This window comes from Hermetia illucens, chromosome 3, assembly GCF_905115235.1.
Source record: "Hermetia illucens chromosome 3, iHerIll2.2.curated.20191125, whole genome shotgun sequence".
In the NCBI taxonomy this organism is placed as follows: Eukaryota; Metazoa; Arthropoda; class Insecta; order Diptera; family Stratiomyidae; genus Hermetia; species Hermetia illucens.
Window position 1 is genome coordinate 149,592,031 of NC_051851.1, and position 24,476 is coordinate 149,616,506.

Consider the following 24,476-nt stretch of genomic DNA (forward strand, 5'->3'; position numbering starts at 1 on the left):
CTGCTGACCGAGCGATCCGGAATCGAATGATGAATAGCCGCCACTATCAATTATCTAAAATACCCGGTTACATATTCTCCGCTCGAGAAAACGTTGCCTATTGTATTCAGAAGACAGATAGGTCTGTAAAGTGTTGGCTCGCACATCGGCCTGCCTTGTTTCAGGATCAATTCAAGTTTTTGTAATTTCCACTCCACGGGGAATGATCCATCGTTTGGACACCCTGTGAATACTTGTGCGAAAACTCTTGGTGCCACTCTCATTGCCAGTTTCAACGCCTTGCCGGGGATACAATCAACGGAAACGACTAGGCTGATTGTTACGGAATTTGGTGGGAATGTGTGGTCTATGAATCCCTTTACATATAGCAAGGGGCACCATTTTGTATTGAGTTTTAGGGGAAGAGGGGCTTCCCATACATGCGAATGGTGGGTGCAAATTTGTTTTCCACAAAATATGGCCACGTGGAGTATCCAATGAAAGGGCTCAATGCTGGTCCTATGTTTGGTATCGGGTGAAATGTAGGGGAATGAGGGCTCAAAATATGACCCTCAAGAAACGTAACAGGTCTCGTCCTCAGAACCTATCCAACCGAAAAATCTGAAAAAAAATCACACGAAATCTAGGAATCAAAATACATATATCTTAAAGTGTGAAAAAAATATGAAGAAATATTTTCGGCTGTTTCCCCTTTTGCAACTTCTTACTGTTCACTATTGCCTACTGCTTGACCTTACAAACTACCGATCTTGTTATTGTTGAGGCCGTAATCGAGAAACTACCAACCTTTCCCGGAGTTTTCGTAAGCTCAGCTTCCTTCGACGAAAGGATCTTGCGATATGAAATTCGCGTAAGTTTGACTGATTGACAATCATGCATGAAAATCGCTAATGCTACCCAGAGAATACGGAGCCTCTTTTGTATAAAGGACCTTAAAACCGTTCCAACGTTGACTGTCTTCCTTGATGGGTTACTTTCATCCTCATTCCCGGAAAACAAAATAGTCCTAGCGACCCGATTTTCCATATCATATAATCGCCTTAGCACACTTAACGACGTGCCTCTCCAGGATCACATAGTATGAAAAGAAACTTTCCTATACGTTTCAGTTTTAAGAAACTATAGATTTTTGACGAAATTCCTCTCGAGAATCGTGAATTGTCTCGCCGTGTCTTCCTCTTTTTTTTGTATCTCATTTTGACGCTTCCTATCCAGCCACAACCAGTTCTTCCATTTCTTGTCTTGGTATTGCCGGCTCAAATACTTTGGGATGACATTGTTTTTGTGTCTAATTGATTTCCCTCAACTGCAACCATGAATCTGATTTTTACCCTTGAGGCCATCCAATTGCCAATACGACAATACATAGCATAACAACAAAAAACCAATAAATATTTTAATTTATAGCAGCGTGAGGATTAATGGGACTTGGGGTGGTAGTAAATGTGAATTGTAATAATATTGTATTGAGATCATGGAGGAACTAGGAATTTGGGCTAAAGAGAATAATGAAAATCTCAAATTATGGGAAAAGGAGATAGGAATGTGGTCAACTAGATGTAAGTTTCTGTAGTCTCTCTGCAACAGGCCAAATGAAGGAGAGTGATCCTTTGTACGGAGTGAAACTGCTTCAAAATCAAAGGAGCTCATTGAAAGCACAAATCTTCTTCAAAATCCTTTTTACTTACATTTAAGATTCGACGCATCCTAGGGCCAACATGAGTTTCTTATCACCTTGAACACATATTTCTCAGTCTTTACCTTTTTGATTTAATGATTAGATTGTATTTAATTTATCAGTTCAATAACGAATCTCTAAACGCGGGTCCTATCGGGAAATACTTTGAATCGACATACATAATTCAGTTCGAAGCAAATTTACGTTAACTTTCTTTAAGCTGTGGCAAAGGTCTTCCTCTTAAGTTCCCTTGTGCCGGATTGACACTGGCACGTTTTCTCCGTCCTACACATGTAAGAAAGGCATTGATTGACACTATACCCTATTTGTATTCAACCCGGGGGCCCTATCCTAATTTTCTCCCCCTTTGGAGTTAAATGCCACCCGCAATCTTTAAACCTTCTAGTTACCTGCCTTAAACCTATTATTGTGCGTCATTAAAATTTCCCTAATATGAGTGAGAAAAGGTTTCAAATTAACATATTTACACACATACATATGTATATACGTATCTAAATCGATTCATTGGCCCAAGCGATTACAACCCGTTGAGCTGTAATTAATTTATTTCGGATGAATGAACCCCTTCCTTTTCTGTAGCTTTTATTATTTGAAATTGACTGAACGTGACAAAACTCCCTGAAGGACAATTAACCATTGAAAAAATTTAATTTATCGTAATAAAGCTTTAATTGCAGAGACAAATTCAAAGTTCCGTTACGACTTTCGAATGCAAAATTTCGTGAATATGATTTGCATATTCATTTGAAATGCAGGAAAGACGATATTTCCCTTATTGTTTTCGTGTGAGAAGATGCAGCAATAGCACGTGCTCGGAGTCGATTTACGGGTGGAAGGGTCGTGGGTATGTCTTTTGGGATGGAAGGTGTGAATAGTGGAAGTGAAATGATGGTAAACACAACAGGAAACATGTTTATTGGATGTATTCCATTGAATTATGTAAGGAAATTAATTTTGGTAGAACTTAGAAGGAATCCCCAATGTATCTTTCGCTTTTTATTCACTTTGTAGTCCGTGTGACACCCAAATATTTTACCCAATATGTGAAACAAAACCTTGTTAAAATCGAGTCAATGTCTATTTGACCACTGGCTGTCATCTGGAACGCATGCCGGACTATAAAACCTCCCATATTTTCTCCACACTCTCCCCGAGGGACCACCATTCTGATATTGCTTCGCGGGGCTTTTCAGTTCTTAGCTGTTCACTCTAAATGAGCTGCTATCGCTTTGCCTGGCGTTAGTTGCAGTAGCTTCCCTTCTATACCTTCGCTGCGCTTCTGCTTCTTTTAGCTGCTGGTGGATCCGTTTCACAATTGCAACTACCGGGCTTATGTTGTATTTCATTGCACCATTGTACCTTACTAAATTTTCCAGCCTTAAACGCATATTTAGTTCTGTTTCAAGATTTCGCCTTGAGCTTTTACATATTGGACAGGTGAACAAAACATGTTCTACATCTTCGGCTGCACCTGCACACGTAGAAAAGTCGGGCGATTCATCGAGACCGAACCTACAGAGATACTTCCTATACCCACTGTGTCCGGTTAAGAACTGAGTCAGATCGAAACTCGTCTAACCGTGGCTCCGCATAGTCCACATACTTATGTCTGGGGTAAGTCTGTGTGTCCACCGGCCATTCTCCCCCTGGTCACATGCTGTTTGCCATGCAGCCAATGACCTCAGACGCTCGCTGTGCTTCTTTAGGTTCGCTTCGCCATTTTCGTACAACCCAATTGGCTCATCGGTTAGAATATACACTGGGATCATCCACGCAATCACGCATACGTTTAGTGATTTTTATCGCTGACGTCCATGCTGATGCCGCGTATAAAAGGACAGCTGACGACCCGCGATAAAAGCAACCGTCAGCTGTGCTTCGGACCGCCTATATTCGGAAGCATCCTTGCCAGTGTTGCGCTGATAGTCGCCGCTTTCTGCCCAGTAACCTTTAAGTGGGGTTCAGCGATGGCTAAGAGCTAACAACAAACGTTCCGATCCAAATTTCAACAGTTTTCTATTTCCACCGGTTTGTAAAGTGCACCAACTCCGTCTTGTGTTCGGCTAGTTTCAGCCCGTGGTCTTTAAGCCAAGACTTCATCGTCCGTATAGCCTCGTTCGCATATATCTCAACTTCGTCCGGGTGATTGGATGTTATGACCACTCCAACGTCATCTGCGAATCCGTCGACAACGGCTTGCTTGGCTACTGGGAGCTGTCAAACGCCATCATACATTAAGTTCCATAGCAGGAGATCCGGAACAGATCCCTGCGGAACTCCTGCCGTTATTACATACGAGTGCATCTTCGACACTTGGTCCGAATTATGAAGTGGCTTGCGCTGTCAGAAGTAGTCGAAGATTGAATTTAATATATATTTTGGCATTGGTGCGATATGATTCCATCTGGGAGAATTGAATGCGTTTGATGTGAAGAGTCACCAGTGCGCAGTGTTTCCCTTCGTCGTAGGCTTTTTTGGCTAGCATCAACCACTGACCGTGCCTTCCGGAAGCCAAACTGCCTATTTGATAAATAACCGCCACTATCAATTATTGGATATAGCGGGTTATAGATTACCCGCTCGCAGAAGATAGATAGGTCTATTGACCTCACGTATCGGCTTACCTGTCTTCATGTTCAATACAAACTTTTGTATTCTCCACTCTGTGGGGAATGAACCTTCTTTTAGGCAGTCTCTAAATACCTGTGCGAACATGCTTGGTGCCATTCTCATTGCCGGTTTCAGCGCCTTGTTAGGGATTCGATCAATGCCGGGGGCTGCGGTATCCCGGACCCTTTTTACTGCGTCCAAGACTTCGTCTATGGTTACTGGAGGAATGTCTTCAACGCTCTTTGGTATCATTGGGAAGATTCCTTCCGAATTTTGGGGACACAATGTCGAAACTATCTCCCATAATAATCTAGGGCACATAATAGGAAGGGGCCTTTTGCCTTTTGTTGCAGACATAACCGAGTTGTACGCTCCTCCCAATGGATCGCTTGAAGAAATAATTTTTACTTTTTGTGATGGCCCACTGTAACTTTTAGCGCGCCTGTTTATATTTGATGTACCGCTCTTCATACTCTGCTGTGTTTCTTCAGCGTTGACTCCGCCTTCTGGCCTTCAGCGATTCCGTACGATACTTTGCTATTTCAGTGTTCTACCAGTAGTTAGCGTTGGGCTTCTGGGAGTGTGCACGTCCTGGTATGGAAACGTCACATGCTCGGTATATCTGTTAGGGCAGCTGCGATGCCTTTTCTATGGCCGTTCCAGTAAACTCAGAGTTCCACTGCAATACCTCCCAGAAATGTATTCTTATCAAATGCTCTTCAGATGAGGATTTATTATTCTGGGTCCCTTATCAATAGTAATATATATCGCCTGGTATTCGCTATGCGTATATTCTTCGCTAACATGCCAGTGTAGACGCTTGACTAGCGAATGCTGACAATATCGACGTCATGGGAAGAACGACTCGAGACGTACAAACTGCCTTCATCCAGATCAAGCAGGCGGCAATTGAGGCGAGATTTTTGGCTGCACATTAATGAAGGCAAGCCAAAGTATATGGTGGCAACGTCAGCACCAAAAACCAACCAACCGCAACATCAAACCGCACTGGTTAAACGGGAAAAATAAAGATAGGAGACTACAACTTTGAGACCGTTGATAATTTCTCCTATCTATTGTCGAAGATCATAACCGATAACAGCTACGATGATGAAATCCGCGCACGGTTGTTCTCAGCCAACTGAGCCTATTTCAGCTTACAAAAACTGTTCCGCTCGAAACGTCTCACCACAGGGTCAAAGCTCTTACTGTACAAGAATATGATCTTGCCAGTCCTCATGTATTCCTCGGAAACTTGGGTTCTTAGCAAGAAAAATTGCGAACTCTTGGCCGCGTTCGAGAGAAGAATCCTCCGAAGAATTTTTGGCCACCCAATATGAGGATGTACTATTCCGTAGCCTACATAACGACGAAATCTATGGACGATACCGTGACCGTCAAGTTGTGGATAAAATCCGGCTCAATAGGTTACGGTGGACAGGTCACTTAATAGGTATGGATGAGGATGATCCAGCCCGGAAAGTCTATAAAGGCAATATTTGTGGTAGCAAAAGAAGGCGATGCAGACCCTGCCTGAGATGGAGCGATATTGAATTGGCGGACCTCGTCCCAAAACCGGGATGTCTGGAGTTCCTTATTAAGGCAGAACTAGACCGGATACCGGTTGTTGCGCCGTTGGTGATGATGATGGTGATGACGTTTACACAGGAGAACATCTCCAGTAAGATTCTTCCCCTTTCATTTGCTTCCCGGATTCCCCACCATTGTTCAAGCGTTGAAGTTGATAGCAATAATTTTGGAGTTGCGATCTTCGACGTCTCTCATAAGTCTATCTAGCATATTGCAATACTCTGGTATTGTTATACTTGAAACGGCATAACAACTGTAAATGTAGATGTCATCTATTTTAACCGTCACAAAATCGTGTTCGCTATGATTTATTGCTTGCTGAAAGGCTCGGTTACGACAAGCCAGACCGCAATCTTTCTGTTTATGTATGTTTGCCAAACGCCTTGATGGAGCCTTCTGTATTGCTCGCAGACAATAGCATCATCGATTTCCGCTTCATACACTTTCTATACTACCAAGTGCTGGGCGGCTTGGTAGTGATTGAGATTCAGCTGAATGACTCTCATTTATGTAGGGTACTTGAAGCGAACCTGTAGGCTTCTCGTTATCGCGATCTTTGATTTCCCTGCATAGAAGGCAGTGGTGGTTTTTATTGCAATCTTTCGCCAAAGGATTCTCCCCTCCACATCTTCGACACAGTTTGGATCTATCAGTGGTGCTAGTGCAATACTTTGCCATATATCCGAATCCAAAGCATTTGAAACACTTTTTTAATGGAATTTACTCGCGTAGCCTGCACACGACCCAACCGATGCGGGCTTGATCCGCAGACAGTGCTTTTGTAGCTGAAGTAACAGACGTAGTTAGGGTCGCTGTCTGCGTCTTCCGTCCAGTTCCTGTACGTCATCCAATTTCAATTGGTGTTTGAGCGCTGCACAAATTTCCTCCTTGGTGTCAAGATCTTTACACTCCATTGTAACCATTGGCCGACTTACGCGGACGGTTGTTTGCTCGTCGAGTGAAGCCTCGATATTCCTTTGTAGGTCATCATTATCTTTCTTTTCCTTCGATATTCCGAACAGCAACCCTCCTCTAATTCGCGTTACATTGCCGTTAAGCTCCTTCATCGTTGGATCTGCCTTAAAGGTCTGTCAGTCTGTCCGTCTGTCTGTCTGTCTGTCTGCCACATTCATTTTTCTCGGAGACGCTGATAGCAATTGACACCAGATTTCGAAGCCGGTCTTAGTTTTGATATTTGTTGGAAAGGTGGGGAGTGTAGGGGGTCGGAGATGGTTGTAGCGATTCATACCAAATTTGGTGGAAAGGTGGGAAATGTGAACGCTCACACATACAGCGAGTTATATAATTCTATGTCGAATTTAAGGGGGGGGGGAGGGAGGGGGGTCCCCATACATACAAAAGGAGGGTGTAATTTTTTCCCCATCAAATATAGTCATGTAGGGTATCAAATGAAAGGTCTCGAGTACTTTCCAAAACCGGTGTTAGTTTTGACATTTGTTGGAAAGGTGGGGAGTGTACGGGGTCGAAAGTGATCGTTCCTTCAACGGATTCTCGGAAATTATTCATCCGAAAAATCTGAAAAAAATTAAGAGTTTGCCACTTTATGGTGCCTAGGCTCCGAAATACCCTCCATACCGATATCAGTTCAAATAAAATTAATAACAGTATATTACTAATAATAGTATATTACTATAATTTTAGTAATTGGCTGCAAACCCCTGCCCCCCTAAGTTCATTCATGAACAACGGAATTTTCTAGCAATGTAGGCTATAATATAGAGCATGATCCTATCAAGTTTGGTGGAAACCGCATCATTCTTAACAACGTTATAATAGGTAAAATTTGTCGCTTCTGTGCAAATTCAAGGCTATGAATTCCAATATCACGCGAAAGTGGACATTTTTACATAATATGTGCATATATTACGTGCTAGGTACTAATGGGACAAATGCACACTCAAATATCTTTATAAACGAAATACACAAAATCTTTTATACCTAAAGCGTCCAGCTCTCTGTTTCCCGACTTGTTATGAGTAATTTGCATATAATAATTTCTCTTTATATTTAGGTCCTTTGAATATTTTTTAAGGTCAAAGACTTTCCAACCTCTCCTCAATGCGTTGTGAATTTCAACTGCTCTTATCTAACGCGCCGCAGAGATAATAATCTCCAAAAGATGAGATCATTTCCCTCAACAAGCATCCAACAATAATCACCTCCTCACATCTGCGAACAATTGCATGTAATGACTTCCAACTTGATGCGTTTTTTTATAGCCCCTAAAATGAGCTTTAATGATGCAAACGGGGAGAATTCACAATTTTCCAAAATTTAGATCTTCTTCACTTCTTTTTGGGGGCTCGTTAAGCCGACGATGATGATGATGAATTTATGCCGCAACCATTATCTTCCATTGAGGAGATTTATTTACACGGCAATAATATAAATATAATTTCAAAAGAGCTGACTGCGAGTACTGTGTGTTGTGCAGTACGTACGCATTGCGAAATACCATATGGTCAGAGCTGGTGGCGAAAATTGAAAAACTATGTATGATGCAAGTCCTTGTATATCGGCGGATTTATCTTTTGCTTGCTGAGCGCATTCATTTGGAACTATCACTTCCGTGTGTTGTTTGGTTTTTTCGATGTGATGCAGTAAATATTGACACGGAAATAACACGAGAAACCGTGAAATTCAAGTTCTTGTGCATAATGGGAGACGAGGAGTGTTGGGTAGACTAACAGACGGTCGGACAGACAGATTGCAGTCAGCCCACACTAGTCGTTAACAAGTTCCCCACAGTATGTCCAGTAAATCAAATGAAGTAAGAATGCACTTCGAGTGTTGCCGATGCCAGACCTCTGAAACGAATCTAAACGCTGGAATTTTGTATCTCTACCCCCCTTAATTGAAATCCATCGAGACAGTCTTTTCTTGGAATCTTATCTTTAGCCTTTACATTCTTATACCTGTCTAGATACTGCGTCACTTGCGACTTGTTGCAAAACTTCTTTCAATGCCACCGAACATTCACACGCTGTTTAACTCCTTTACTGTCTTCATTGCCTTGTAGATCTGGGTCTTCTAAAAACCAGTTAAAGACTGTCTGACTCTTTAGATACTTTAAATGAACGTCAACTACATATGCTTGCATAAGACCATCTTAAATACCAAAAATTAAATTAACTTAACTCCTGCATAGACCATCAAATTTCTTCCAACTCTGGGTCAAAACAAATTCAAATCGACAACTCCATTTGTTAAAGATATCTAACGGAAAAAAGGCATTTCAAACCGGTGCAGCATAATGTAAAAATCTACATATTTTTTATTCCAGAATGGATATACCATGGAACGTACTGTATCTATAGCTCGTGTTGGAAAAAGATAATTCTCTTGAAATCAACCAACTGGAAACAATTTTATTTGGTTTTCTGGATGAACTAAAGCCTTTCAGCTTGGTGTCAGTTGAAATGGAAAGCGGGTGGTGAACATAATGTTCTCATGCTGTTTCGAGTTAATCCCGGTGTCGGTTATGAAATCTTTATTATCCATTTGTCATACATTTCAATCAAAACATAATCGAACTAGGTGTTGGGTGGGCATTATATGTCAAAGGGCCACTTTTACTAAAAGAGACCGCCTAGTAGTTGGAGTTGTTTCTTCGCATGAGCAATCGGATAAACTTGCTTTGAAATGGGCAAAAAACTTGTCAATTTGAAAATTGGACGCCATAGGGTTGTATAGATGAAGGTCTCAACTATTATTTGCCCTAATCTTCAGTTTTTCAACCTTTTCACATTTTTCTGGTAAAGGGTGAATTCCACTTCGAAAAATGTCACATTTGTTGAGAGGTTTTCACAAATGGATCCTTTTTAATAATAGTCTTTAGGATAGATGGGTAGGTGATGTCTGTGATATCACAAAAGTGATATCACCTTAAAATATAATTTCACATTACTGGCATAATCAAACATCACATCATCACTTCACTTCACAACCCAGTATAGAAATAACGGTGATGTTACTATTGTGATAAGTATCCGTGGCGATGTAATATCACTGCACAAGACATCAATAAACATCACCAAGTAATACGGGATTTTAACGCCGACGATTGCTTACAAATCTGTCGTTGTTATGATTCTGGATTTGTATGAACATTTTAACTACGACAATTCTTTGCTCACACACACATGTTCACAATAATCATGGCTCCCTGTTCTTTGCGTGTGAGAATATCTGGAAATAATCTAAATTTTGCTTTTTTTACTTCTTTTGCCACAAGAAAGTTCTATTCCTTCATTGTCTGCTTATTGCTGGCGCGCAATTTATGCTGAAAACGTGATAAACAGAGGGATCACTTAGTATCAAGTAGTGATATTTTTTTAATATCGGTTACCGAATTTAATATACGGTTAGAATGGTGATGTTTGTCATACTACTTTTTTCAAAAATGATGTGATATCACATTACCTACTAAGGTGATGTTTCGCGCAACCCTACTGTTTACCCATGGCGTCAGAGACATCATATGGCAAACGAAAAGTATTGAAAAAACATTTCATTCATCGAGTGGAATTCCAAATCCAGAATCTTTTCCATCACTTCTCAGTTTATGTGCCTAGTTGTTACCTTGTTACTTGAATACGTCGATGATATTGCTGGATTGCCTATCGTAGTCTACGGTTTTTCATTTTCTGGGTATCATAGGGTACCAAATTTTGCATTCGCTGTCATGATACGGAAAACTTCTTTTTCAACAATATGTAGTATATTTTGAACATATCTATGTCCTCAGATTTAGTCGCTGTGGAAGGTTCCATTATTATTTCGAATCTTAACAATCCGGTGAAGTTACAGTTTTTGAGGATAATAACCACCGTAAGCCGCAAACCAGATACGGTATGCTCCTCCAAACAGCATCGAAATAATATTTGCCATCAACGCACACAGACGGAGTAAAGTTTCCAGTTTTGACGATCTCCCTACGGAACAGTTCTTCCTTCTACACATTCGTAAATGCTTGGGATTTCAGACATTTTTCAATGAATGGAAAAAGCGTTCATCGTTAAGATCTCTTTTTCGGCATCTCGTCTCCGATGTGACAACTGAATGAAGTGTTTGAGTTCTTTCTGCTATCGTGAAGATAATAACTAAAATCATTCTGAAACGCGTCAAAGAACACTTCGAAAGCTCAATCAGCAGAGAGGCTGGCTTCCACTCTGGATCTACTATTACCGATTACATTAACACCCTTCGGGTTATTGTGAAGCAGTTTGCGGGATTTAGATCACCGTTTCACCTACCCTTCAGCAATTTCGAGAAAGCTTTCAACAGCATCAACAGCAAACGCTTGAGGGAGGAGAGGCATTCCGGAGACATTAAAAGCGAGATATGATGGCGCAAAATGTCACGCAAAATGTAGTTGAAATTTCAAGTCGGAAGCAGAGTTCTCCTGGTTTGCATTTTGTCACCGGTACGATCTACGCGTTATTGGTAACTTTTTCCATGCGTCCTTGACGGGAGGATGCAGATGGCTTCAAAGGACTATGTGATCTTCCCTCAAACAAACCGACTAGGCTGATGAAATCTCTTTGCATAATATCGAATCATAGATTTTATCTAAATGGCTCTGAATTTGGATAAGGAGATAAGCAGAGTTGGACTGAATGACCGACAAATGGGTTTCTCGGAAGGTCGTGGTAAGAGTTTGAGCCCATTGCCAGCAATCAACGCGCTACACCCTGTACAGAGGATTGGTAACCATATAACATATATATGATGGGGATGAGGTGGGAAGGTGGGGCCGAACTTGAAAAATTTAGGGCAAACAGGAATCTGCCAGACTGTGATAGTTCTTGGATGTGGTGTGTCCATGTCAGACTCGGAGGTGAGGCCGAACTTCTATATACATATTGAACTGTTTGTACTAGCTAGCGTGCATTTACTCCATTTAACGTTCTTAGCGAATATAACTGATTTGGTTTTCATATCACTAACCATAGATCCATTTGGAGAGTATCCCTTGCTTTGCAAATTGCACACATGTGGTCATATAATGTGACCGATATTACAATGGCTCATCTTCAAAATAGAACTGCTTTAACCGATGTTAGTGCTTTCAGTAACGGTGGATGAGCAAACTCTTTTATTGAAATTTTTGTGTCCCAAGCATGTTTCAAATCATCATCATCAACGGCGCAACAACCGGTATCCGGTCTAGGCCTGCCTTAATAAGGAACTCCAGACATCCCGGTTTTGCGCCGAGGTCCACCAATTCATGTTTCAAATATATTCCTAATACATGTATGTACGTCGACCTGTGACATCCATTCTTTCTGTTATCAAGGCAGGGTTGGTATCATCTAGGCCTTTAGATTTGCAACGAGTTAAATGTCTATTTAACTTATTTGAATAACATGTGTGCCAAAAACCGGTCTCTGTGTGGATGATTATGAACAACTAACTGCTCAGAGTTATGGCTTTGGATGCTACTTGAGAGATGCATTTCATCCAGATGATCTGCCATTGCCTCATTGGTTCCAGTGTACCTGTTACCCCCTCTTTTGAATAGGTGCCGTTCTAACATCCAAGTTGCTTTCAACGAGTTTGTCTCTTCGTAAAAGCATCTTCATGATGGTCCAGCCGATCTTACCCTCTTACTAATTTATTCCATTTTGAAGCTGATTTGTTCCTTAGAGCTTCATTGTAGGTTGCCTTGTCATTTTTCTCTGCTTTGTCAAATTCGAGTTTCACCAGGCGGCCTTCGGCGCACTCATTGACATTGAAAATGCCTTGTCTAAGCCTCATTCGTTGGATTTTTCACATGTTGGAATGAAGAAAGATTCAGAAGACATTGTGCTTCTACGGACAAATCCTCTATTGAGGCAGGATGTCTAAGGACTATCGCTGAACGTTGGGAAGACTCGACTAGTTATGTTTACTACGAACTTCAAATACGATAACTACACGCGTTCCACCTTATGGGAGTGAAAATCCAGCTGATGCATAGCATGCAATAGCGAAGTATTTTGGGAATACACCTCGACTTCAAGCTAACATGGAAAAATCATGCCCAAGGAGAATATCCTGTATATTGCTCTGTTGCTATAGGACTTTGATAGGTAAGTTCTGGGATCAATGTATGCATCGTCTGTTGATCGAAACTGAACCCATACTCTCAGTTGCCTAAATATTACTTCAGCAAGGACCACTATGGCGACCGCGACACTCGTATTTGTGTTAAATCTAGGTCGCATTCACTTCAAGGTGAAACGGAAATGAACTTGTGGAAAAACAATTCATCATAAGGTCATGTATCGACCTGGGAATTCCTTGTTTCTGAGGCCCACTGTTTATGAGTTTTCCAGGTTTGCCTTTGAGAAGACCTATTCTATTGTAATCATCAAAAGCATAGACGATGAATGGACGACGTATAGCCAGGAGTTCTTAGGCACTACAGATTTAATAATCCCCGCCGACCGGGTAGCCCTGGAAGACGGATTGGGCTCAGAAGTGTTCTGGGAACTAATCCGACTTCTCAGAAACATTGCGTCTATATTGGGGTGCGACCAAAGCTAGGATAATATCAGGTCATCCATTGTCAAGTCTGCTCTGAACAGTGTTGCATGCGTTCACGCAGCCATATTTTTATTGCCCCTTAAAAAATGTCCGGAATGGTTAGAGCACAAGGCTATCGTACGGAAGGTCGCGGTTCAAATATCACTGGTGGCAGTGGGATTTGTATCGTGATTTGACGTCGGATACCAGTCGACTCAGCTGTGAATGAGTACCTGAGTCAAATCAGGGTAATAATCTCGGGTGACCGCAATGCTGACCACATTGCTTCCTACAGTGTACTACTGTAGTGTACGGTTACGGCCTTGAATGAAGTGCTCTAACCCACTTCAAGGCCCTGACCCAATATCGATTGTTGTGCCAACAATTATTATTATTATTTCCGAGTTATCACAATATGAACAAATGCCAGATTTTACCTAATACTAGCACTATGTACCAATCATTTAGGCTCGGGCGATCCTACCTACTTAAAAACTGGTGGTGGTGGCCGGTGGTAGGTCAGTGAGAGAATCCGTCGAGTACTCCCCGCAACATCGAACACGTATGCACAATGGTGTACTTCTGCATGGTTTGAAGCAGACTGTGCGGAAGTCCCAGGACATCAAGAGAAGCCGTGAAGGATTTAGATACAATACCTGTAGCTGACAATATTATGGGAACTACAACCACCCGCTCGAGATGCCAAATTTCTTTGATTTCCCGAGCCAATGGCTCATAGTTCACCTTCTTCTCCACGTATTTCCGTTCAATGTTGCTATTATGGGGGTAGCAACATCAATAATATACGCGAAGCGACCCGTCTTGTCAACTAACAGTACATCAGGCTTGTTGTGTGGAATGTGGTGATCAGTCAGAACTTGACGGTACCAATACATGCTGTAAGCAGAACTATCAACTACTGCTTGCGGCTCATATCGGTAAACCGGACATGTTCCCGTGATCAACCCATGCTTGTATGCAAGGTTTTGATGGATAACCTTACATACAGCATTGTGCCTGGTGATGTATGGCACCGGTGCCATAACCGTACAGCCAGAAATGAGATGGTCCAACGTCTCTAACGCTGAACCACACATTCTGCACTGGTCGTTCTCCACCCGTTCTTTCATGATGAGCTTTTTATAAGCTCGGGTGGCGACCACGCCGTCCTGAATGGCACACATGAACCCCTCCGTCTCAACAAAGAGCTCCCCAGCACATAGCCATTTGTTCGACAAATGCAAATCGACAAATGGCTGCCAAAGACAATTCACGTGTTTACGGTGCATTGCCTTCGACTTCCATTCATCGAACCGCTCTTGGTCCGACTTCACCCCACTCAGAGGATTGAAAGATCGATCCTTCAAATTAAGTGGAATCAGCCCACAGTCTGCCTTACAGACAGCCGCATGCAAGGGTCTCGCCTGCTCTTTGCTGTAAAAATAAGCGCACAACGAGTCGACTTGGCGATGATATTGCGCCGCCACGGCAACCACGCCCCTATCTATGATGTCACGAGGCAGGTTCATCCGCTCCACGGCAGACCTTAGATGATACATTCGGAATTTGGACATAGTTGTTCGTATCCGCCGCTGGACGTTTTCCAGATCGGTCTTCGTCCACGGCAATATTCCGAATGCATAAGCCAGTGAAGGGATAGCGAATACATTCGACGCGCTCATTTTATTCTTCCCCGAGAGATACGATTTCAGCACCCGCTTTACACGTCGCAGGAATTCGGACAGCAGAGCATCCTTCAGATCACCAACTCGAGCATGGGTTTCTTGCAGAATTCCTAGGTACTTGTAGAAGTCTGTCTCGGTCATAGCTTCAATGTGGAAGTTACCATTGCTGTGTCCGGCATGCGGCTCGAGATGACCTTTGCGGATGGCTTGGATTCGACACTTGTCTAATCCAAACTCCATCCGAATATCACGGCTGAACATGTCTATTATTCGCAACAGACTTCTAAGATGGTTGTCAAGACCAGCATACAGCTTGATGTCATCTAAGTACATCAAGGGTGTCATTTCGCACTTAGCACGTAGGCCATACTTTATTGCAAAACCATGCCCTTTAGCATCATTCAGTAGCCATGAAAGGAGGTTCAGTGCCATAAAAAACCAAAGGGAAATCAACGAATCCCCCTGGAAGATGCCCCTCCGTATACGGATGGGCTCTGAGGTATTAGCACGCTCAGATGTACGCACCGATAAGGTGGTATGCCACCCTTCCATGACTGTCGCCAAAAACTTTATTAGTTTCTGATCAATGCGATACAGATGTAGGATATCGATATAGCAACTAAAGAGGTTTCTTTGGCCTCTAGTTGCTTGTCCTACAACTACCGAGTCGATAATGAGTTGCTCTTTGCAACTCCTTGACCCAACTCGGCAGCCCTTCTGCGCCTCGGACAGAATATTGTTGGTCTCGAGGTGCGCATTGATCCTTCCACTAATAATGGACGTTATGAATTTGTAGAGGGTTGGTAAGCAAGTGATCAGTCTTGTGTCTGCGGGGTCCTGCACCGTGTCCTTCTTAGGGATAAGGTAGGTAATCCCCGCAATGAGGAAGGATGGAAATTCCTCCGGCCGACTCATGACCTCATTTATACTGCGTGCCAATCGACTGTGTACGCTGGTAAATTTCTTATACCAGAAATTCTCCACCCGATGCAGACCTGGGCCCCTCCAGTTCTTCGAGCTGTTTATGGCTCGTCGAACTTCCTCTTCGGTAACATCCGCAAAATTCATGCCAGGCGTGGCATGGCGGGTGCCTTCGGCGGTGATCCACTCAGCATGTTCAGCATGCTGGGCGGGTAACCCCCAAAGTCCACCCCAATACTCTTTCGCTTCCGTCACCGAGAACTGTATTGTCTGGACGCTCTGTTAGGATTCGTTGGGAGATCTGAAAAAACTCCGCTGGTTCCTCGCGTATGTTGCATTCTGGACACGTATGGAATGACTTTCGACGTACCGTCGTAACCGACTGCATATGACAGAAAGTTTCTATTTTAGTGTGTCCAGAATTTCAACTACCGGTGTCTCACAGGGGATGGCATAGTTCCGGTAAACCCTATGCATTTTTATTTCTGCTGATCTGAATCAGTCTAGCAATGTCCTGCCTTAATGAGTCCCGCCGACGTTCCAGACGAATTTCCCATGGTGGATCTCTTTGGTCACTCAAACCAATAACACGAAAGCGAATCTTCTGACCGTGCAATCTGATAGCCGCAACTGCACCACAATGTACAAGTGATTGTAGTTGCAGCAGCGACATATCAGCACACATTCGAGATGCAATCTCATCATTGATTTGAGATAGAATTCCCGGAGTTTCTGGAGATGCATAGAGCCTGGGAATACCTGGTATATGCAAAGGATCCATATCCGAGAATTCTATACACGCTCTTTGGAATTCGTCCCGAACCTCAGCGGAAACCTCAGCTGGACGGTGGAGAAGAGTGCTTCGGCGAGTACTGAACCTGTTGCCTACAGTGCGGCGTGGTGTTGTTGATGCCGCCGCCTCTGCCCCCATCGACTCTCGGTCACCAGTTTCCCCGATGACCTCAAGTCGAACACGTTCCCTGATGGTGGCCGGGATTATGTCGCTGCGAGTAATAAAGCGGTACTGGTCTGCGACTCGCTGCACAGCCACGTGCGCGAATTGCGGGAAACGCTCGACGAATCTCTGGTGCAACAAGGGGCGGTAAGATGTTGTACCCGCCCCCGCCGTTGTTTCGTAGTAGGAACGAATGATGAAGAGGTTCATTTCTTCAGTCCATTTCATCCACTGCCTACGCGAACCTGCTGAAGTGGTCGCCACAGATTGTGACGAAACAGCTGCAGCAGGCGGAGCTGTGCTCCTGGTCATCGTGGCGCCTAGACGTCGAACCGCCCCACGACTAGCGGTTTCGACGCCGTGCTGTCCATTACGAGAGCCCGACCCAGTCATCAAGTCAGACGACTCCCGCCGGTTATCCGTAGCAGACCTCAAATTTCTTCTTCTTCTCATTTTTGGTGGTGGATTTTATCCCTAGCTGCCAGGTGTTGGGATAGCTTCCTTAGTAAGTAATCTGCAAGACTGCAAAATTCCTGCGCTTTCCTCACCTACCCCCTGAGACGCTGCCATTCAGACTTTAGCTATCCATCCCTCCTCCTTTCACAACCGGGCTTGGAACCGGCTTCGCCATTGTTATTATTATTATTATTAAAAAGTGGAAACAATGGTAGGGCTTTGATTGGACACTGGTCCTTAAACTACCAGATGAAAAAAATGGGATGTCGGTTTTCGGTATATGCAGCCGATGAGAAAAAGAAGAAGAGATGGCTCTGCATATCACATGTAGCTGCTCGATCTCCTCAAACCAATACACTTCGGTAAAATTTTCTTTAACGAAAAATCTGATGATCTTTTGAAGTTTACAACTTTTCGTCTAATCATCATCAACGACGCATCCACCGGTATCCAGTTTAGGCCTTAGTATGGAACTCCAGATATCCTGGATTTGCACCGATGTTCACCAATTCGATGTCTATAAACGATGTCTGGCATCCATAGATTATATCCACAACCGCTCATAAATTTCTTCGTTATATAGGCTCGTCTAATAGTGCAATATTAATTATTTTTTTCCGGAATCAACATTCATTCAACCGTTATTTTATGGAAGGCGCTTCAAAAAAGCAAAGCCACTGTCATTCATCTAGCAATCGTCCTTATATCAATTTTCGGGGACGGCTATTTGAGAGTCTTTCCATTACAATAGTATCACGCATAAATTTGAAAATGACGGCGCGATGGCTGAGGGAGTAGAGCGTCAGCCCCCCAATCATGCTGCTCAGGGTTTGAATCTCAATCGTCATAGGTGTCTGTGTTCGTCTTGTGCTTAGGTGGGTGCTGTTAGCTTATCACTTGCACAGTGTTAAGTGTGATGATAGTGAACTGAAGCATAATCTGACTCTGCGGATCTTGGTTGACTCACATTTAGAAGTGAGGGAAGGTCCTGAAAATGGAAATTTTAAGAAAACTTACTTCAGAACATACATGATATAATATATATCTTTTTTTCTTATTATTATCTGATTTATTAAATTGACTGTTTCAATACTCATCCATCCAAATTTGGGTAGTTTTACAAATCTTACCCATGCCCGTGCATAAATCTTTTATTTCCAAATATCCGTATTGCCTGGGGTAGAAAATAAGCAACAAATTCTATAGAAACAAACAAAAATCGATTTTTTAACTTAATTTCCTCATTTATCTCCCATAAATACACAATTCGAATGCGCATTCACGTTACCTCCTCCTGTAACAGGATTTATTAATATTAGGTATATTGCAATCTAATCCATTAGAAGCCAGTTTTCACCCTATCATTCCTTAGTATTTCCACTTGATTTCATATTATCGGAAAACAGACAGACATAGTAGTTTCAGTCTGGGTAAATAGAAACCGATCGGACAGGGAAAAATTGATGTCCTTCTGGAGAGCACCGAGAGCAAACAGAGTAAAAAACAGAACGGTGGAGATGAAGGATATGCAACCCTACGAAACCGATAAGATTCCCTGCAACTGTAGACGAGTACATAACGAACAGGGGGAGCAAGAGTTGGACTGTTGACTGTTACCTCTTGACAGACTACTTTCCTTCACGAATTTTCCATCGGGAGTAGTAGAACCCCCATTTTTCTGACTCCTTGCTGGATCAGCACGTGACCGAAGTCTCAGTTGTAACATCCATCACCATCTCGTTTAAGACATGACACGCTCAGGACACAACAAATTGAGTTTAAAGACAGATGGGTGGGATGACTGCAATTGGCAGTTGCTTGTATATGATCTCATTTTTCAATAAAATTCAAAATACTTCATAGATGATATGAAGGGAGAATTGAGGGTTGTGAGAAGTGGTGATGGTGGTTGGTCTGGGTGTATACAAGTACCTCGGGGGTAATAGGAGTAAAAATCATAAAGGAAAATTGATGCTCGGCTTACAGGATGGTGGGGTGTTGCAATTATTTATCTATACCATATACTTATCTATAAATCTAGCCTCAAAAGTAGAAGTGGTGCTATTTTCTGAAAATATTTTTCTATAAAAAATCTGATGAATATTAATCTATGTATATATTAGGTAAACACTTTGAATATCTTCTTTCAAATCGCAGTACCATATTCAACAGACTGTATTTAGATACACCCTGTGTCCTTGACCAAAGGGTCGTTATTACTCATTTGTGTTGTACTAAACAGAAAGCACATACATATATACTCACCACATATCATATATCAAACACGATGAGTTATCCTTTCTGCACGCCACTTGAAGCGTGGTCTAATGGAATCCGAAGCATGATTCAAATCAACCTAATGTAATTATATTTTCTGACAAATGTCGTTCTAAAGGACTAATTGCCATCTTTTCCAGTTAGCTGGTGTGAATAATGAATATAATTACATTTCTTGAAGGAAATTATGAGATTGAGCATCTTAGCTAATGAAAGTTGTTTCTAGGTTCAGGGGAGGTAGTAAATATATTGCGTATCTTTTTAGAAAAAATCTAAAAGCTTGTTCGGTTTCAAATCAAATATTTTTAAATATTTCCATGAAGTTAAATTATTCTTAAAACAGGGGTAGTGCGGGAAATTTTATTGGTGTCTCTAGCAGTGTAAAGTGTTATGGAAATTTCAAAGAAATTGATAAAATGGACTAAATTTTGTTAAAAGGAAGTGGTTAGAATTGTTTGTGATCATGGGAAATTCATCGTCGTCCCATAACAAAAGTCGAAAATGCCGGAGTTTACCGAATTCACCAGATGTTCGCAGGTAATTAAGTCAGAAATTAGTAGCTAGCGCTTTAAAAATCCAGGGTTTTATGAACCGTTCTATCTTACTCAAATAACCTTTTATTTGTTACAAACTTGGGATTAGTTTATACTTTCGATTTGAGATGGTACCATAAAGACCGATTTTTTTATATTTTAATTGTCAGGGCCTAAAGCCAAAATAAAAACAAACTTAAAAAGGAGCAAATTTTCTCTCTGCGGCAAACGATGGAAAAACTGTTGGAATATGGACAACAGTTGCATCATCTGTTCATCGACTTTAAAGCCGCCTATGATAGCATAGGCAGGGTAAAACTGTACACGGCCATGAGAGAATTCGGTATCCCGACGAAATTAATAAGGCTGACTAGGCTGACACTGACCAATGTGCGAGGCCAGATAAAAGCAGCAGGATCACTCTGAAGACCATTCGACATCAACAAAGGTCTACGACAAGGGGATGCGCTATCATGCGTCCTCTTAAACCTGGCCCTCGAGAAAGTGATCCGTGATGCTGAGGTTAATGCAAGAGGTACGATCCTCTTCAAGTCCACCCAACTACTGGCCTATGCTGACGATATCGACATTATGGGAAGAACGACCCGAGACGTACAAACTGCCTTCATCCAGATCGAGCAGGCGGCAATTAGCGCGAGATCTTTGGCTGCACATCAATGAAGGCAAGACAAAATATATGGTGGCAACGTCAGCACCGAAGACGAATCAACCAACAACATCAAACCGCACTGGTCAAACACGAAGAAGAATAAGGATAGGAGAATGCAACTTTGAGACTGTTGACAATTTCTCCTATCTAGGGTCGAAAATCACAACCGATAACAGCTATGATGATGAAATCCGCGGACGATTGTTGTGAGCCAACAGAGCCTATTTCAGCTTACAAAGACTGTTCCGCTCGAAACGTCTCACCATAGGGTCAAAGCTCTTACTGTACAAAACTATGATCTTGCCAGTCCTCATGTATTCCTCGGAAACTTGGGATCTTAGCAAGAAAAATTGCGAACTCTTGGCCGCGTTCGAGAGAAGAATCCTCCGAAGAATTTCTGGCCCCCTACATGAGGATGGACGATTCCGTAGCCTACACAACGACGAAATCTATGAGCGATACCATGACCGTCCGGTTGTGGATAAAATCCGGCTCAATAGGTTACGGTGGGCGGGTCACTTAATTCGTGTGGATGAGGATGATCCCACCCGGAAAGTCTATAAGGGCAATATCTACCGTAGAAAAGGAAGACGAGGCAGACCCTGCCTAAGATGGAGCGATGGCGTAGATCAGGACGCCAGACAGCTTTTAGGGATATCGAATTGGTGGACCTCGACGCAAAACCGGGATGTCTGGAGTTCCTTATTAAGGCAGGTCTTGACCGGATACCGGTTGTTGCGCCGTTGATGATGACGATTATTGTTTTATCTGTCTATTTTGAAAACACCCTGCCTACATTGCAGAATAAATTCAACCAGCCAGCCAAACACATCCGGACAGGTCTGTCAGTTACACCTGAATATTCCAACCAACCGCTTCATGAACCGAAGACTATGCAAGTTCCGGAAAGCCAGAAGACAGTTGTACCCTGGCCGTGAAAAACTTTGATTATAAAATTCATATGGTGAACATAACGCTCACTACCGAGATGGCCGGCGACTGTCAGTCGCGCCCCTCTTCTCACTCACGTACCGGCTTGCCTTAACTCCCTTTAAGTCAGCTGGCTGACCGAATGATTTTTAAATAGATCACCGGTTGCCTGTACAATCGGAATTGATTCGTTTCGGTCATCGGTTACCTGTTTGCTGTTTAGAGGTAACTGACAAGAAGTTCTCGTAATGCTCGGCTCAAACGAATCAATTGCAGTCTATGCCGATTGCCCGTAATATATTCATCAGGTTTCAGAAGCTCATAATACACAATTCCCTTTTGGTCACACCATATACATAACATGATTTCCGAACCATGAATATTCGGCTTTGGTGTTGATGTTGAGGTCGATGGTAACGGGTGACCGGGCCTAGCGTAGTATTTTTTTTTGTTCTTGGGATTATCAGCCTTTGAAGCAGCTACTCGCAAATGCACAATCGCCTTTCCACATCTCTCGGTTTAAGTTGATAAGGTATCCAGTTTTCTTGTTTGTGGATCAATCACATCGATTTTTATCGTAATGAAATTGCTTCCTGTGTCACTCCCAATGATCTTGCAGGCTCATCTTGCATTTGACACAGACATCATCGAGTAATGCGACTAATTCTTCGCCTTCAAATTTTTTCAGTTCTCCAGAATCCCTATCCTTGAATCGTCGAAACCATTCCCAACGTGATTTATCATTTGCAGTATTGTCACCATGCACTTCCACAGCCTACTTCAGCTGCACTTTTTTTTGTAATTGAAATAGAAAAATAAAACTTCCCGCAAATGCTGCCTACTTACTGCAAAACTTAAAGCAATATCCATTGTATATTATTGACAGATAATAATAGCATAATCAAAATCAGCTGTCAATATGAAACATTAATGTCCACTACAACCATCTCTTAAAAACGGACCGAATAAATTTATATAGTTCGTCACTGTTGGCGTTCCTACTCCTGATCTGTTTCCTTCAATGATCGGATCTTTTTTATGTCTGGATAAATTTAAAAATTTCTTAAAAGTTGCATGTTTTTTTCACGCTGCTGGAAGGCTAGAAGAGTCTTCCCTTATTAGTTGGAATTAATGGTTGGAAATCATAAATACTGTGCCTCGGGAATCAACCGTCGACTCCATCAATGTGTTCTCCTCACAATGATGGAAGGGATAGTTGGTTCCTGAAATATATTATTTGCGATTTCTAATTTTTTTGAAAATGTGATCAGAGTCTTAAAGAGAAGTGTATCCATGGCTTAATTCTGCAATTTAAGCCAATTTCATAGTTGAGGAAAATTTATACATGATTATTCCGTAACATCTTCGAAAATTAGGCACTTCCACTAGAATAGTTTCACATTGTCAGCGATGAATAATCAACTCCAAAAACGACAAAAAACCGACCGAAACATTGAAGGCCTGATTTGCTAGATAGCTGACTTACGAGGTTTTCGATTCCACACAAGCCACCAAGAAAAATGGTGATATCGATGTAGACGAACGGTCCAAACGCTTGTAATGAATCATTAGATTATTGGCGATGGTCTAAAGACCATCTTGACTGGAGGGAGTCGATCTAGAGAGGAAAGCCAGCCTAAAACCCAAAAATTTGGCGAAATTGACTGTGAGGAAATTACTGAAGCTCTACCGAAGTGTTCCGTAACGCGCACGTGCTCGCCTTTTTGCTCCCCAAGCTAAAGAATTAAACACTTCTGTCCCTCACGTGCCATTTTACAAAATTTCAAGTGCCCTTAAACCGATGCGTAGTTCCGCACCGGTTTAGGTTTTTGGCATAGCTCTCCCCTCTTGATTAACTCCGACCACTCAAATGATCTTTTGGCCATCGATCTCTCACATTAACCAAACAAATGTCAATGAGTTGCTGGTTTTTATGGCTTTGGGCCATCTTAAATATTTTGTTTTGCGGCACTGGAACAAGCATTGCATTGTCACCTGGTGAGCTCGTATGGGTTGGCATGGTCCCACATATGCCAATTTTGCTTGTTCATTCAAAAATATGCCAATTTTTCGGCCAAAATGGGGTTTTATTGAAAATACCTCGAAGTCCAGTCAGTGAACATATCACGTCTATGATTATTAAGACACGGATGCACGTTCGAGTTCTTTTCGAAAATTCACCAGTTGAAATCTGCAATAAGTGAAGTTCGTGTGCTGGCGAGGAATTCGAGTTCTTCTCCACATTTCAGCGAAAGCGGCGATGTTTTCGGCCGATCTGATGTTTCCTTGACGCACGTGTATTGGTTGATTTTTTATCGACCGATCTTTTCAAACCTACCCACCGAATTGTGGATTAACTTTCAAGGGACAACGCGTCTATTTTGGTAATAAAATTTTATCATTTGGACGTGGTATTCAGCCGTGCTACTTGTGAAAGTGATCGAATAGTAAGCAATTGATTTGGGAGACGCCGTCAAAACAGCATGGCCGATTTCGTGCCCTCCGAATTGTGCGTAGAGATTGTGGTTGCAGTATTATGAACGTGCCTCATTAGATGAATATTATCTGACATTTTCACGCTTAAATTCTTGTCCTCTTTTTTAACTTTTGCCCCGCTCAG

At 42.3% G+C, this 24,476-nt stretch overlaps 1 protein-coding gene across 6 annotated transcripts in view; it reads left to right on the forward strand.

Moving 5' to 3' along the window:
* Positions 1–24,476, forward strand: part of LOC119651713 (protein sickie) — a 467,977-nt gene that overhangs the window by 219,718 nt on the left and 223,783 nt on the right. For 2 of the 6 annotated variants that reach the window (XM_038055431.1, XM_038055433.1), the window contains exon 2: positions 20,067–20,260. The exons of the other annotated variants lie outside the window; for them this stretch is intronic. In XM_038055431.1, the coding sequence (XP_037911359.1) occupies positions 20,187–20,260 (74 nt within the window). In that variant the 5' untranslated portion in view covers positions 20,067–20,186. The remainder of the gene's footprint in view (positions 1–20,066; positions 20,261–24,476) is intronic. 6 annotated transcript variants of the gene reach the window in all.